This window comes from Vipera berus, assembly GCF_964194415.1.
Source record: "Vipera berus genome assembly, chromosome: 11".
Classification (NCBI taxonomy): domain Eukaryota; kingdom Metazoa; phylum Chordata; class Lepidosauria; order Squamata; family Viperidae; genus Vipera; species Vipera berus.
In genome coordinates, this window is record NC_138214.1 from 10,875,137 (window position 1) to 10,892,224 (window position 17,088).

The following is a 17,088-nucleotide window of genomic DNA, read 5'->3' on the forward strand; positions in this document are numbered from 1 at the left end:
AAAGGTTTCACATCGGGCAAAAATATGCCAATTTTATAGGAATATAATGGAGAGTTATTTCATGTTAAGGTCTGAACGCTGCTGTTCAGAATTTAGCTACGTGGTATTGAGTGCCTCACTGAGAATAGAAAAGAAATGTACCATCATCATGGTGTCTACAACCTAGGAGCTGTTATTTCAAAGAACAAATGGTGAAATTGTCTAGGAAAAAAAATGGAGCGGATCACGCTATCTTTGATAACAATGTACCTTTCTGTTTTGTGGAAGCACAACTGTTTCAATTGTGATCATCAGTCTTCAGTTGGCGTTCCTAACCACAGTATTCCAAGTTAGTTTCCCCAACTGATAAGTTTGCTTTTCAGAGGAGAGCTTAAATTATTCGTTACACGTATATCTGTGGTGGAATGTAGTCTGGATTCCCAGAAGGAAGTGGCTTCACTCCAGAGGGCAATGAGAAAGTGAAATTTAGATACGGTAGGTTGCTTGGGAGGAAGAGAATTAAAACGAATCCTCTCTAATAAGTGCCCAGAATATATCTATAGTGATGCAAATAGTTGCTTTAGTTTGGCAAGATTTCTGTCTGTAGGTGAGGAACAATAAAGGAACTACTCAGAAGTAACTCCGTGTGTCATTCTTGATTCTTGGAGTCTTGACAATACCCCATTTTCCAGCCTATGGATTACTAAAATTGGGGGCAACACTGATCAAGCATGGAAATAAATACTAAAATATAACAGAATAACAGAGTTGGAAGGGACCTTGGAGGTCTTCTAGGCCAATCCCCTGCTCAAATAGGAAACCCTACACCATTTTAAACAAATGATTGTCCAATCTCTTCTTAAAAACCTCCAGTGTTGGAGCACCCACAACTTCTGAAGGCAAGTCATAACAAACAGCAATAACATACAAAATAGAGCAGAAGAGTGTTTTTTTTTAAAAAAACGGTTTACCCAAAGGGACATAAAATGTCAAGAAAATCCATTAAAAACACACCCATAATGTAGTTCAACGGAATGTGTACCAACGTTCTTGGCTGGGAGGAAGAGAGTTAATACAGCTTCTCCCTAATTGCAGGGGTAGGCAAGCTTGGCTCTTTTATGACTTGTGGACTTCAACTCCCAGAATTCCTGAACCAGCCATGCTGAGGGGAAAGGGAGAAGTTTCCAAGCTGAGCCATGCTGGCTCAGGAATTCTGGGAGCTGAAGTCCACGAGTCGTAAAAGAGCCAAGGTTGCCTACCCCTGCCCTAGTGATTCCCAGATCTACACTGATGCAAATAGTTGCTTTAGTTTGGCAAGATTTCTGTCTGTAGGTGAGGAACACTAAAGGGACTACTCAGAGATAACCCTACGTGTCTTTTTTGATTCTTAGGGTCCTGATAAATACCCCACCTTCTCACCTATGGACTACAGAATTTGGAGGCAATCCTTATCAATCACAAAAATGCTAAATGCTAAAATATACTAAACAGCAATAACATCAAAGTATCGCAGAGGAGCATTTAAAAAAAACTCATTTACCCAAAGGCACGTAAAATGTCAAGCAAATCAATTAAAAAAAACACAAAACCCAGTTCAATGGAACATGTACCAATCAATACATGTACAAAAGGTTTAAATAAAAATGTTCTCACTCTGGCAAGACTTGATGTTCTGCCCTCTGCAGTGCTAGTGGGACAATTCAGTGGTGGGATTCAAATATGTGAACAACTGGTTCTCTGTGTGGATGCCGCTTCCGGAAGTCTGTTCTGGGCCTGGGCAACAAAACATTAGCTACCGCTTCTGCCGAACTGGTGCAAACTGGCTGAATCTTACCACTGGGACAATTGCATCAGCTGTGTCTTTTGCGATCTCTGTGCCCTTGTGTGACAAGTGCTGAGGAACTCTTTGAGTCAAATAAACTCTTTTTGTGCCTTTTATCAATATTGGTGGGTGAAGAATTTATCCTATTCTTCAGAGAATTACAGCCAGAGAGCCAGACTTCTGTCTGTATGATCTATTAGATAATCTTCATCTTGATGTAATCTGGAGAGTTGCTAAATTTTATGCCTCTCCGAGCATCATTTGCCACTTACTGGGCTGTAAAATGTCTCTGTAACAGAGTGAGTGCCTGTTACTCTTCCCAGCTTCTGCCAACCTAGCAGTTCGAAATCACGTAAAAATGCAAGTAGAAAAATAGGGACCACTACGGTGGGAAGGTAACAGCGTTCCATGTCCCTTTGGCGTCTAGTCATGCCGGCCACATGACCACGGAGACGTCCTCGGACAAGCGCCGGCTCTTCGGCTTTGAAATGGAGATGAGCACCGGCCCCTAGAGTTGGAAATGACGAGCATGCATGTGCGGGGGAACCTTTACCTTTACCTAAATTGTCTCTGTAGTATTTAATCATCTTATCTTTGTGTTCTGCAACTTTATCTTGAGACACATATATTTGCCTTCCTTCGTGAGGTTTTATGGAACTTTCCCCCTTTTCTCTGTCTGGTAAACTCAACCTTCCCTCCCCTTTTGGGATAAAGCTGCCAAGATCAAAGCAGAGCAAAGATCTAAGGAAAGGGACCCACTTACCAATGCACAGAGAAGATCAACAGCTTCTAGAATCAGCTCTTGATGGCCAATCCGAGTGACTCCCAATTCTTCCAGCTCCTGGTGAGTGATGTGCAACAGCTGTTCCCCATTGATCTTTTCTCTCTCAAAGTTTTTAATGTACTGTTGCAGGCAATCGTCAAGACCTAATTGAAGACAGTGACAATAGGAGCTTCAGTTAGCAATAGAAGATCAGTTCTCAGTAGCTTTACCACAACTCAGCTGGAGCTAGAAAATGTCCAACCTTTCAACCAGAAGATTTTTATCTGGATAAGTGAGAACAGCAGATTCTTAAAAAAAAAGCAGCAAAGAGGATTATTTTTATTTACTTGCAGGCTTTTAGGCTGCCCTCATCTGAAGTGAAGAACTGTAGCCCAAAGCTGAGACTGTTGAGGAATCTGTTGTTCTTTGGGTGCAAACTTAGCTCCAGACCTCCAGATGGCTCACACCCTGATGTTCGGGGAACTATTGAAGTTTAATATTAAAATTATTCAACATTAGATATATATTTTTTTATTTTTTTTTAAATACAGGTAGTCCTCAACTTACAACCACAACTGAGCGCAAAATTGACGTTGCTAAGGTGAGGAATTTGTTAAGTGAGTTTTGCCCCGTTTTATGACTTTTCTTGCCATGTTTGTTAAGTGAATCGCTTAAACTGTTAAGTTAGCAACCTGGTTGTTAAGTGAATCTGGCTTCCCCCATTGACTTTGCTTGTCAGAAGGTTGCAAAAGGGGATCATGTGACCCCCGGGGACACTGCAACCGTCATCAATGTGAGCCAGTGGTCAAGCATCTGAATGTAAATCACATGACCATGGAGATGCTGCAAAGTTCGTAGGTGTGAAAAATGGTCAGAAGTCACTTTTTCAGAGCTGTTGTAACTTTGAACGGTCACTAAGTGAAGTGTTGTAAGTCGAGGACTACCTGTATTGACATGAAGCTATTATTCCAAGCATTGGGGATGAATGAAGGCTGATCCCCTGTGAGGTGGGGCTTGGGCCTTTGTTTTATTTTGTTTTGTTTTGGGTTATATGTTGTTTTGGGCCATTCAAGATTCCTTTGGAATTTTTTTTTGTAAATTGTAAGCTGTTTAGAGTTGTTGGGAGTTGGCTGGCCTAGAAATTTACATTTTTATGTGTGAACGAATAAATTAACTGGGATATGGATGCATCTTTTTAGAGCATGGGAATGCCTTGAAATGCACACATCTATACTGAGGTGTACAAGTAGTTCTCATCTTATGAACACTCTTGGGTCCAGAGCCTGTTGCTAAGCTAGGCCGTTGTTAAGTGAATGTCAACATCCAGCTGGAAAATCCAAATAAAACTCCAGATTAATTCTTTTTTTTGAAACTCTTACTGCTTATTGAATACACTGCTTGGTTATGTTGAAGCAAAACTAACTCTGAAGTTCCCACACCAATTCACAGACTTAGACAATCGTTTTCTCAGCCAAACCCCCAACATCTTACTTAAGTAAAGGTAAAGGTAAAGGTTCCCCCGCACATGCGTGCTAGTCGATTCCGACTCTAGGGGCCGGTGCTCATCTCCGTTTCAAAGCCGAAGAGCCAGCGCTTGTCCAAGGACGTCTCTGAGGTCATGTGGCTGGCATGACTAGACGCCAAAGGCACACGGAACGCTGCTACCTTCCCACCATAATGGTCCCTATTACTTAATCCATATCAATAAGTCCATTTTGTTATGGGAACTGTCTGCTTTAAATCCACACCTGTTCTGGTGACCTTGACAAGGCTTCAGGCTCCCACTGTCTTCAGCTGAATCAAAGAAGTTTCGTTTCTCCATTTAACCCACTTGAAAGTAACACCTCTCCCCCACCTCCTCAATCTAAAGACAAGTTGAAACACAGAGGCATGTAGTTTCATCCTTGACAGTGAGCCATGCCCAATTTTACAACTTTTTTTGCCATGGTTGTTAAATGAATCACTACAGTTATTAAGTCAGTCAGGCTGGCCTTAAGGAGGTCTAGCACCTGCCATTCACTTTGCTTGATGGAAGCCAGTGGGGAAGGTTGCAAATGGCGATCACACAATCCCCAGGATGCTGCAACCGTCGTAAATACATGCCAGTTGCTAAAATGCCTGAATTTTGGTCATTTGGGAATTCTGCAATGGTTGTAAATATGAGCACTGATTATAAGTCACTTTTTTCAGTGCCATTGTAGTCTTGAACAGTTGCTAAACAAGGCATACCTGTACTTCTTCTTTGAGGCTAATATGCACTTCCTATGTGAAATGTGGGTTGTGGGGGTACAAAGGGCAGTTTTGTTCATATTGAATTTATTATATAAATGATACCGTGAAGCTGTGGTGGTGCAATGGTTAGAATGCAGGCTAACTCTTCCCAAGGTCTGGAGTTTGATTCTGACTGGCTCAAGGTTGACTCAGCCTTCCATCCTTCTGAGATCAGTAAAATGAGGGCCCAGATTTTTTTTTTTGGGGGGGGCAATAGGCTGAGTTTGTAAACTGCCCAGAGAGTGCTGTAAAGCATCACATGGTGGTGTATAAGTCTAGGTGCTATTGCTATGTCTATACCCATAAGTCATACCCAAAGGTTGAGGTTGTCCATGTGCTAGACGAGGCTATGAAATTGGTTCAACATCTTGATGGTACAAAGATGTTATTTTAGCAGGTGGTACAAACCAGGATATGACCGTTAACATGTGACAGAATTTAGATCCTAGTTTCCTTCTTCAGTAGCAATTGATAAGGAAAGCACACAACAATGTGCTACAACTGTTCTACTTAACCAGGTTGGCAAATACTAATCAGCTTTATTTTTTAGCCTGCATTTTGGGCTACATTTGTGACCTACATTTTTGCTGTGTTCAGGCTTGTTATATGACAGCGGTGGGAGACTGACGTTGAGAAAGCTTTGAGGAAAAATATCAATTTATTTCTCCAATGATCTTTTATGAGCGCCTTCTAGAAATCCTACAAAAAGAAACACGCTCCCAACAATATCTTCCTTCTTTATTGGTTTGTAGTTGGTTGTTTTGACTGATTGTAAACAAAATATCTTTAGCTATTTTACCTCATGACACACTCTAGGGAAAGTTGAGGGAAAGATTCCTGGCTAGACAGTTTCAGGATCAGATTGATAATTACCTTTTCTTCTCTTTTATGACCATCCGATTTGAGCTGTGTAATAAAGACGGCCACTTTGTCGGCTTTATGGAAGAAAATAAATCTAGGATATCATCACCAAAATCTCTTACTATGTATCTTGCATTACTAAAAATGATCAGAAGTGTAGAAAGCAAAGAGAAATAAAACTCTTCCTTTGCCTTCCATCAACCGCTCGCATTGATCTTTGTAAGTTATGTTAGAACCAATTTGGTGCACAAATTAAAAGCACTGGACTAAAAATGGAAAGATTCTGAATTCTAGTCCCATCTTGCTATGTGATTTGGCGCCAGGAAGAAGCCAAGAGCAAACCACTGCCAAAAAAGTTGCCAAGAAGTCTTGATATAGGAGTCAAATCTTACTTGAAATGTTGCTGTCTGTCTGTCTCTCCATCCATCCATCCATCCATCCATCCATCCATCCATCCAGAAAAGGCACCATCACCACTGTACTCAAGTCCTTAGGTTGTTTTGTTTTAGCCTGTACTGTATTTAACTGTTGAATTTTAATTGGTGTTTATATTTGTACTAAATTTTATATTTATATTTTACTGCATTGTAAGCCACCCAGAATTGCTTTGAATAGTGAGTTGGGCAGGATAAAAATTGAATAAATTATCTATCTATCTATCTATCTATCTATCTATCTATCTATCTATCTATCTATCTATCTATCTATCTATCTATCTATCTATCTATCTATCTATCTATCTATCATCTATCTATCTATCTATCATCTATCTATCTATCTATCTATCATCTATCTATCTATCTATCATCTATCTATCTATCTATCTATCTATCTATCTATCTATCTATCTATCTATCTATCTATCTATCTATCTATCTATCTATCTCTTCCTCCTCCCCCTCCCCCCTCCCCCTCCCCCTCCTTCTTCTCCTATCTCATTATCTACAAACAGATATACATAAACTAATACTTTTTAGAATGGCATCTCTCTAAATGTTAACCACTCAGCTTTAACGTAGCATTAGAAGCCATCAGGTCTATAAAAACTCTCATAGAACGCTTGATAAATCATGCTAGACGTGCTATCAGTAGGAGACAGAAAAGACAACGTGGGTGAAAAGAGATTTTTTTTAAAAAAACAAAACACCACAGTGGTTCTGTGCTAAAGTGTTCAGAAGGAATTTTCCCCAAGTCCCTTTCTGAGCACTCATCTTGCTAGTGTGCCATGCCTGATCAGGAAATTATGTGTACCTGTTTGATCTAAATATGCCTTTATGCCAGAGACGTCTATTATGAAAAGCAAAATTGGTGGGTTTTATGACTAAGGCTGCTCGTTTATGGCTCCCTGGGGTATTTTTTTGGGAAGACAGCTACTTAATGGCTCAAACAGTATGGCAGCTGACAATAGAAGGAACAGAAAGAGTCACTGTTGGAAAACTTCGCGGTCACATTATATGAGGGGGGGGGAGCAGTCAGACAATAGAATGCACGGAACAGTGCTCAGGATGAATCTGTCTGCAGTGAGGATGCAGTGCCTTATATTTTCAGAGACTTTGAAGATTCTCAGAAATACTAAGAGTTATAGAAAAATAAAGCTGGGAATATTGGTCTAGGGAGAGTCTCAATCATTCAGGTCATGATTGTCCCAAAGGTCCATACTGGAAAGTCCAGTGTGGAAACAATTAGCACTTTCCCTTTGGGTATAGATTGAAGGGAAATTCTATCATCATCATCACCACCACCACCATCATCAACAACATCCAGCCTTCTTAGCATAATGGCAGAAATATCTTGTCTGGCTATTAACACTCCAAGTCCTGGCATTAGCATCTCCAAGTCCTGACAACCCATCTAGACTTTCTTGGGTTTTGTTCCCCTTGAAAAAATTTCATTTCTCAGCCAAGAAGCTTCTTCAGTTCTCATATTGGGGATATTGGGTAGATCTTGGACTCATGAAGCTGGACTGGTTCTGGGGTTGGCTGAAGTGTGAGTCTATAACTAGGTCGGTGACAGGCCACCACCGATGGCCAAAGATGCACATAATATTAGGGGGAAAGAGCTGAGGGCGGCACAACGGGTGTGGATCATACCCATGGGCAAGGTTCTTGTTTTTAATTCTGATATATCTCTTTGGGATTTATACTATAGGGTTTTTGTGTGTGTGTGTGCTATCTCTGAAGGATAGGAAAGTATGTAATCGATTTGTCAATGTCAGAGATGCCTCTGTAGACCACAAAGATAGGATCTGGAGGCAACCCACAGCCTGAGGATCACTGGTTGACCATCCCCGTGCTTTATAATGATGCTGCTACTTTTCTTTAGGGCCATTTGTACAACACAGAAGTAAGTCAGTTGCCACACCCTTCCCCATCTTAGTACAATTTGCTTGGACACTGCTGTCTAAGACATCTAGGCAACATACCTTCAACATACAGTATCTGGAAGACACCTGAATTGGGAAGACCTTTAACTTAGAAATGCCAATAGATATTTAAAAAATGGAGAAAACACAGATATCCACTATGGTTGTGTTTTCCCACAGATTTGTTTGTGAAGATGGATTTTCTCTGTACCTCTAGTTGCCCCAAGCCATCTCTCGCAGTTGCAATAGATTCAGGAACAGGCATATTGCTGTCTATGGGGTGCTTTCCTTCTATAGGATTCCATTGACACTTGGTTGCGCATCCTCTCCTCTTTTTTTTTTTTAAATGTTTTCTTTGGCTCATGCAAAAGCCTCCTGAGTGAGTAATGATATAGGCTGAGAACTAAAAAGCCTATTGCAGGTCTGCCAATGCACTGCGCCCTACGCAAACCTAACAATTATCCCACCACTGTTTTGGCAGGTCCATAATCTCCTACGTTTTCTGACAAACCCTAGCTGAAATGTACCTTCAAAAAATGTGCAGATCTTACAGGGAAAATTCAGGAAAGAATGAGAAGCGGTCCAAGTCATTCAGCATCAACCATGCATAAAGCCAGGTCTTGCTCACTGATTGTCGACTCTACCCTCTGTTCGCAAATATCATGGCATACAGGATGCACAGTCTTCCTTTTCTATGGACTGAATAAGGAAAAGGAGAAGCCCAATCCCTGTGTAGCTTGGAACACATTTTCTCTGATATTTGCCCCCATTTTTTATTTGTTCCTTCAACAAAGTTCTAGACTGCCTAACTCCAGAATGACTAAGCACCTCCACAATGGTGTGTGTGTGTGTGTGTGGGGGGGGAAATTGGTAAAACAATGTCAAATAAAAAGAATAATAATTGCCATTAGACTAGACTAGACTAGAGTAGACTAGACTGGACTAGAATAATAACAGAGTTGGAAGGGACCTTAGAGATCTTCTAGTCCAGCCCCCTGCTCAAGCAGGAGATCCTTTACCATTTCAGACAAGTAGCTGTCCACTCTCTCCTTAAAAGCCTCCAGTGATGGAACACCCACAACGTCTGAAGGCCAGCTGTTCCACTGGTTAATTGTTCTCACTGTTGGGAAGTTTCTCCTTAGTTCTAGGTTGCTTTTCTCCTTGATTAGTTTCCATCCATTGCTTCTTGTCCTGCCTTCAGGTGCTTTGGAGAATAGGTTGACCCCCTCTTCTTTGCGGCACCCCCTCACATATTGGAACAGTACTATCATGTCATCCTTAGTCCTTCTTTTCAATAAAGTAGACATACCCAGTTCCTGCAACCGTTCTTCCTATATTTTAATCTCCAGTTCCCTTATTATCTTTGTTGCTCTTCTTTGCACTCTTTCTAGAGGCTCAACATCTTTTTTATACCAACCAAAACTGGATGCAATATTCCAACCGTGGTCTTACCAAGGCATTATAAAGTAGTATTAACACTTCACATGACCTTGATTTCATCCCTCTGTTAATTCAGCCTAGGACAAATTTAAAAACATTCACCCTTTCTGCCATCCCGCTAACCTTTCTGGGAACATCTGGAGATTAGAGAAAGGTAGAGGTCTCTGTAAAACATCTACTATGCATAGAAGAGGTTACAGTTTTGGTGTCAGGCATTCCAAAGAAATACAGAAAATGTCTTAGATTATCTCCACATAGTATGTGTAAGCAGGTTAAATGAAGACCTGGCATTTATACAGGATGCCAAGGTTAATTACTGTTAACGCTGGTTAGTTTTTCATGGTGTAGTGTTGTGCAAACTCAGAAAATGAGTTAACCCAGGAACCAGATTGAGATTATTGTATTAAGTCAGCCCTGGAGACTATTGTATAGTCTTCCTCCCTTGCCTCTTTTCTTTCTTTCTTTCTTTCTTTCTTTCCTTCCTTCCTTCCTTCCTTCCTTCCTTCCTTCCTTCCTTCCTTCCTTCCTCCCTCCCTCCCTCCCTCCCTCCCTCCCTCCTTTCCAAATTTGCTGGAAAAACGTCATCCAGGGCAATTTGCTGTGCTGAAATATCAGCAGTTTCTTCATTTAGAATACCAAAAAAAAAGCAACAATGAAAAACATCTACTCTTCCCTCTGTGGGAAGGATGAGGTTCTTCTCCCCAGACTCAAAACTCATTAACAATTAACAGGTTTTTCTGCAAAATGCACTAAAAACTCCAAACAGGATGTTCCAGCCTGAAAAGGCAAAAAAAAGGGATGAATTTGTGAAAATGCAAGACACTGATGAAAAGTGCACTCAAGTAGCCATTACCTGTGTCCTGTTTCAAATAGAACTAGCTGTACAAAGCATGCTTTCATAAGCCCTCATAAAGGGCTTCCAAAACCTGCTGCTTGTTTCATTAAAAAGCACATAAGTGTCATAAATACATTCTGTCATTATTATAAAATAGTCCCCAGACTTTGATAAATAGATTAGAATATACAGTATAAACACCACACGGTCTGTCCATCTCTGTCTATATCACTGTCTATATATCTTCTATTCATCCACCCATCCATCCATCCACCCATCCATCCTCATTATCTTATCTTATCTTATCTTATCTTATCTTATCTTATCTTATCTTATCTTATCTTATCTTATCTTATCTTATCTTATCTTATCTTATCATCTTATCCTATCTATCTATCTATCTATCTATCTATCTATCTATCTATCTATCTATCTATCTATCTATCTATCTATCTATCTATCTATCTATCTATCCATCCATCCATCCATCCATCCACCCACCCATCTATTCCAGAAGAAATGTATCCTGCTTAATAATTTCTTAGTATTATTAAAAGTTCCTTTCTCCCTTTAGAACATCAGATATCAGTTAGTCTTCTTTCAGTTAATTAAGCAAATTACACTTGCACAATTATTTCAATTGCAAAATCATAGCTGGCTTTTTGCAAGGAATGCTGCCATTTAAATTATGGGTATCACATTGTTCTGAGTGTCAGGCTCTGACACTGGCCACTTAACCCACAAACTGCTTAACCCACTCAATCATTAATCCAGGCAAATGTCCCCACTGAAGCTTTTGGCTGGGCGCATCCCTTAGGGCAGGGTTAAAAAAGTAAGTCAAAATCGTTACCACAAAGATGCCATTAGAGCTCTGAGTTTGGGTGTGTTTTTTTATGTGTAGCTGGGTCATAAAGCATGGTCCTAAACAAGGAACACCCCAGTTTGCCCATGGGGTTCACAAACTTACTCTCTTATTTTATAAAAAGAAAGCAAAGAAAACCAACATTTGTCAAATTGAAGAAAATTTAGGGATCTCTCTGTTCAGCCATAATCCTCAAAATTTAGGGATCTCTCTGTTCAGCCATAAGCCCATCTAGAGAGTGGAACGTTGGAAGGTGAGAAGGGATATAGGAAGATTTGGATAGAATTGGAACAGTGAAAGGATCTATGCTTTCTTCTCCCATCACAAAAACAATTATTTTTTTTCCTATTGTATCATTCTGTCCTATAAGACCAAACCTCTCTAGTTATAAAAAGTTTGCTTTGTCTTGATTTGGAAGGAAGACTCCTAAAATGTATTAATGTTCTTATTTATAAGATTTTTCTAGGATTCAGGCTTCTAACCGTACCTCCGGGAAGATGCTTCAAGGTTGTCCTCCATCTTTTTTTAATTCTGGTACCCAGAATTAAATAGAGTTCTTCAAATCAGTTTGACCATGTGGGACATGATCTGAACTCAAATTAAGATAACATTTGCATTTACCGGTACTTGTTTAACACCTGTGTGTGGTACTACTACCACTTCTCACATTTAACTTGTGACTGACAAGGACATCCAGATTCCTTTCATATGTAAGGTTGCCAAGCAAGGTCTTCCCCATCACATTTGTTGTGCCTTATATGCTTCCTTATATGCAGTTTGGCGGGTCGAATCCCGAGTGCTGCGTAGCAGAGTGAGCGCCTGTTACTCGTCCCAGCTTCTGCCAACCTAGCAGTTCGAAAGCACGTAAAAAAAATGCAAGTAGAAAAATAGGGACCACTACAGTGGGAAGGTAACAGCGTTCTGTGCACCTTTGGCATCTAGTCATGCCGGCCACATGACCACGGAGACGTCCTCGGACAAGCGCTGGCTCTTCGGCTTTGAAACGGAGATGAGCACCGGCCCCTAGAGTTGGAAACGACTAGCACGCATGTGCGGGGGAACCTTTACATTTATATGCTTCCTATACAGTTGCAGAATTTTATATTTTTCCCATTCAATGTCATCCTATTCATTTCAGCCCACTGCTCAAATCCACCCAGGCTTTTTTTTTTTAATTCCTCTCTTTCCTCCAGTATCAGCCACCCTCCCAGAATGTGGAAGAGAGCTTTTAAAATTCACAAAAAAATCCTTTTAAACTCTTGGTTACTTGAAGAATGACTTTGCTAGTTAACGTTTACTTTTACAAAAAATAAAAATTGGGCATTCAAAGCCTACAACTCCCTGTTGCAACATGAAATATTCATTATTTTTTGCTGCTCGAGGTCTTTTCTTCAGATCAGCAAAACCCAGGTCATGGTATTCCCACCTCTCCTTAAGCCATGACGCAACACAATTTTGAACTCAGCTGAACAAACCACCAGCAATGATTAATAGAACACTGCATATTGTAGCCTGGACATCCAATCACAGGCACTTATGACAATATTTGTTCAAGCTGGTGAATTATTTAGCCTCTTATGTCAAGCTTCAGATCAGAGTTAATTGTTTTCTATTGAATTTGGCAACAAGGTAAGTGTCAGGATACGCTGAATATCACCAATGGGTGGCTGGGGAAAAAACCCAAACCTAACTATTTTCCACCCTTCCCTTCCACTTGCCATGTGTCTCCTGATGCTGCTGAGAATTAAACAAATTAATCACAAGCTGAATAACAAGGAAACTAGAAGCAAAAAGAGACTAATCTCCTGCTTTTAAAGCAAATTTTGTTCCAGAAAAGGGGAAAAAAAACCTCCACATTTAAAACCTTCAACATCCCTCTAGATGGGAGGGAAGCAAAGAAGGAGAAAAGGGGATGGGCCAATGGTGTAATCAGCAATGCTTTCTTAGCACATTACCATTAATATTGATTTCCATTAGCTGGGCAACAGGTAGGAAAATTAAGCGCATGAACTAGAAAAATGGTTTTAATAGCTGATGGGAACTAATGGTGATGTCATTGCACACCCCAATTACTTGATTCAGAAAACAAATTTGCTTACTTCATCATGTCTCTCTAAGCTTCATGAGAAATTTAACTTTTCTCCTGAATGTTTTTCAGTTCAGACTTTGGCTATTGCTCGAATGCTACTTTAGTAGCAAAAAGTACATTAATCAGGGCTGTGATTCCTGGAAGCCTCAGTCAGTACTCAAATATCCCCCAAACCTTTGATTGATCAGACCTGGGACCTGCTCTGGTAAGTCTCTCATTGGGCGCATATAAAATATCAATAGCAATAGCCTTGAAGACTTATATACTGCCCCATAGCACTTTACGGCACTCTCCGGACTATTTAGATTGTCAGCATGTTGTCCCCAACAATCCGGGTCCTCGTTTTACCGACCTCAGAAGGATGGAAGGCTGAGTCAACCTTGAGCCGATGAGGATCGAACTCCAGGCTGTGGGCAGAGTTTGCCTGCAATACTGCATTCTAACCACTGCGCTACCAGGGCTTTTTCTTGAAAATGGATTTCCAGCTTTATGCTTAGGCACTAAAGCTCTGCAGATATAAATATGTGTGTGTGTGTGTGTGTGTGTGTATGTGTATGTGTATGTGTATATGTATATATGTATATATAATGTATGTATATATGTATATATATAGTATATATGTATATATATAAATATATATATATATATATATATATATATATATATATATATATATATAATGTATATATATATATATATATATATATATATATATATATATATATATATATATATATATATATATATATATATATATATATATATATATATATATATATATATATATATATATATATATATATATATATATATAATGTATATATATATAATGTATATATATAGGACCTAGCATTTTGATGTGTTATTACTCTGCTGCTTCTTGGATAAGGGCACATTTTTGATAAAAGTGGCATACACTTGCATATGAATAAAACAATAGTTCTGAAGAAAGAGCTTTTTTCATCTTCCTTTCAAGACGGCGCCCCTGTTTTGTGCTAAGAGCAGAGCAGACTAGGGATTCGTATAAGAGTACAGCCAAGGGAGGTGACATCTGCTACAGTTACTGGTGCAGGGATAGTTGGAGACATAAATTTAAGGAAAGCTGCGCACAAGAACCAAAGCAGCATCTGCCCTAAAGACAAAACACAGTTTTCTCTTAAATTGCAGAGAAGTCTCTGATTCCCCACTGAAAACTGCCCTTGCAACTGACAGCCACAATAAAACAAGGTACGAAGCTCACCTACTCCATGTGTCACCTGGAATTCATGTTTATAAAAAAAATGCGAGCAAAATGATGCAAAGATGATTAGGGGACTGGAGGCTAAAGCATACGATGAATGGTTGCCAGAATTGGGGCAGCTCAGTCTAACGAAGAGAAGGACTAGAGGTGACATGATAGCAGTCTTCCAATATTTGAAGGGATGTCACAGAGAACCTATTTTTTCAAAGCACCTGAGGGCAAGACAAGAAGTAATGGAGGAAAACGTCCATGGAGAGTCTCAGTCATCCCGATCATGGTTGTTCCAACTGTGTTTTTTTTCCAAAAGGCAAATGGACTTGCTATGTTTCTTTTTTCCTTGAAGACATTTCATTTTTCATCCAAGCAGGTTCTTCAGTTCTGACTGAACAGTGGGGATGGGCAGGATTTATGTTCTTCGCAGTCATGCCGGCTGTCAGCACTCTGAAGGTTGGCTGCATGTCTCTGAGAGTTGCTGAGGTCACTTCTGGAGTTTACCTGTACCTCCAGGATCACCTGAACCAGAGTGCAAACCAGGGTGTGAAACCTTCTTGGAGCTGCTGAAAGATGTGTGCTGCAGACAGGAGATTGTTGGTGTCATATCCCTGCCCCTCTGTTGAGAGAGGGCTGTTCAAATAGATAGAAGCTTATCGAAGTGAGAGCCAACTAGAATTAAAGAGAAATTTCCTCTCAGTGAAAATAGTTACTCAGAATTGCCTCCAGAAGTTGTGGGAGATCCACCACTGAAGGTTCTTAAGAAGTGATTGGACAGCCATTTGTCCAGAATGATGTACAGTCTCCTCCTCCTCCTCCTCCTCCTCCTCCTCCTCCTCCTCCTCCTCCTCCTCCTCCTCCTCCTCCTCCAAAGTCCTCTGTTATTCTGCATTCTGAATATCATGTGATACCAAGCAATAAGACATTTCAGCTGAATGAAGACACACTGTCTGAGCCCACTGTAGGAAAAGAACAGAGTCTCAAGAGAGCCCAGCTATAGACTGAAAGCTGACTCTGTAGACAGTTAAGGATGGCTGAATCTGGAGAGGTGAGGGAATATTTATTGTAAAATGTTGCAAAGCTTGTTTGAGAATCGTTTGAATAAAAGGGCTAATTTAAGGAGAAGAAAAGAGGAGAAGAAAGAGAAGAGGGACAAACAGAAGCAAAAGAAAAGGCAGAATTAAAAGTAACCGTAGCAAGAAAAGTAACAGGAATGATCAAAGCAGCAACAGAAGTAGCAAAAGGAACACAAAGGGACCTTAAAAAGGACAACTCTTTTCTCCTGCCCAAGGCAAATAACAATGCGGATTTTATTTTAAATTAAAAACATGCATCCTCATAATCTTGTGTAGTATGGAAATGTAGTATGCATAATTTGAAGAGGACTAAGTCTCTTGGCACACCTTTACCACAGTCCTGTAGGAGTTTCCGTTGTGCCATTTTTATAAATGGCATCCATTGCAACAATGGAAGAAAAAAAGGTTCCAGGTTTAGTTCCTCTGAAACAAGAGACTCAGAAGATGAGAGAATTATGAAAAGAAACCACAAGAGAAGGTTTTGGTACAGCTAGGAGAGAGCTGGTGGTGGGGGGTCTATGCTGCAGAGGAAAAACTTTCTTGTGTTATCTGCCTGGAACACAGATGCTGTCTCTAAACCATTGTTCAACATTGCAATAGGATGCTTCATATGAAAGGTCACAAATGACACAAATTCTCTTAAACCAAAGCAGCACCAATACAGTCATTCCATGAAACAAAATCTATGTACTACTAAAACTCTCACTATCATGACCTTTAATTTGTATATCATAAAGCAACCATTTTTGAACCAAGGTGCCTCAAATGGATTAACTTGCAGAATGTGTCCAAAATCTGGGATTTGTAACTCCTATGAGGGAATGAAATTTGGGCAGGTTGTGGCTGCTTCAGTGCTACTAGCTGCTGCTGCGGTCATTTTCAACATTCTGTGACAGTTTCCCAGCCATTCTTGCAAACCCTTATTCCCTTTCTCAGGCAGCAGCACAAAGGCAACCAGGGAAGGGAAGGGGAAGGGATTTTCAACGTACCCTTCTAGCTTCCTACAAGAACACTCAATAGAGAAGCCAGAAGGAAGTCAGAAGTCACTCCGTGGCTTTTTGCCCACCTGTTGTGTGGGGATTTAAGTTTTGCCTGGTGGACTTAAATTCTGTCTGGTGAAGTTATTTTGTTTGAGCAACTTTCAAGTGCCTTGTGGACTATTGGGCCATTGCTCTGTGGATTAACCTGGGTTTGCTTGTGGCTGGACTTGATTGGGACAGTTCTTTTAGAATGTTCTTTAATTTTTAATTGTTTAGTTTAACTTATTTATTGGGGCTGTTTATTTAATTTCTTTTAACTTTTGTATTGTTGTTTTTATTGTTGTTAGCCGCCCTGAGTCCTTCGGGAGGTAGGGTGGCATATAAGTCCCAAAAATAAATAAATAAATAAATAAATAAATAAATAAATAAATAAATAAATAAATAAATAAATAAATAAATAAATAAATAAATAAATAAATTTATTTCTGGGGTTTTGGTGAAGGGAATTGTTGGAGAA

The 17,088-nt window shown here is 39.9% G+C and overlaps 1 protein-coding gene across 1 annotated transcript in view; it reads right to left on the reverse strand.

Annotated features, from left to right (window-relative positions):
• LOC308673052 (connector enhancer of kinase suppressor of ras 2-like) overlaps nucleotides 1-17,088 on the reverse strand; it is a gene marked incomplete at its 5' end in the record, with an annotated part of 264,161 nt that overhangs the window by 160,946 nt on the left and 86,127 nt on the right. Inside the window, one exon of the mRNA XM_081336433.1 lies at nucleotides 2,565-2,728. Within this exon, the coding sequence (XP_081192559.1) occupies nucleotides 2,565-2,728 (164 nt within the window). The remainder of the gene's footprint in view (nucleotides 1-2,564; nucleotides 2,729-17,088) is intronic.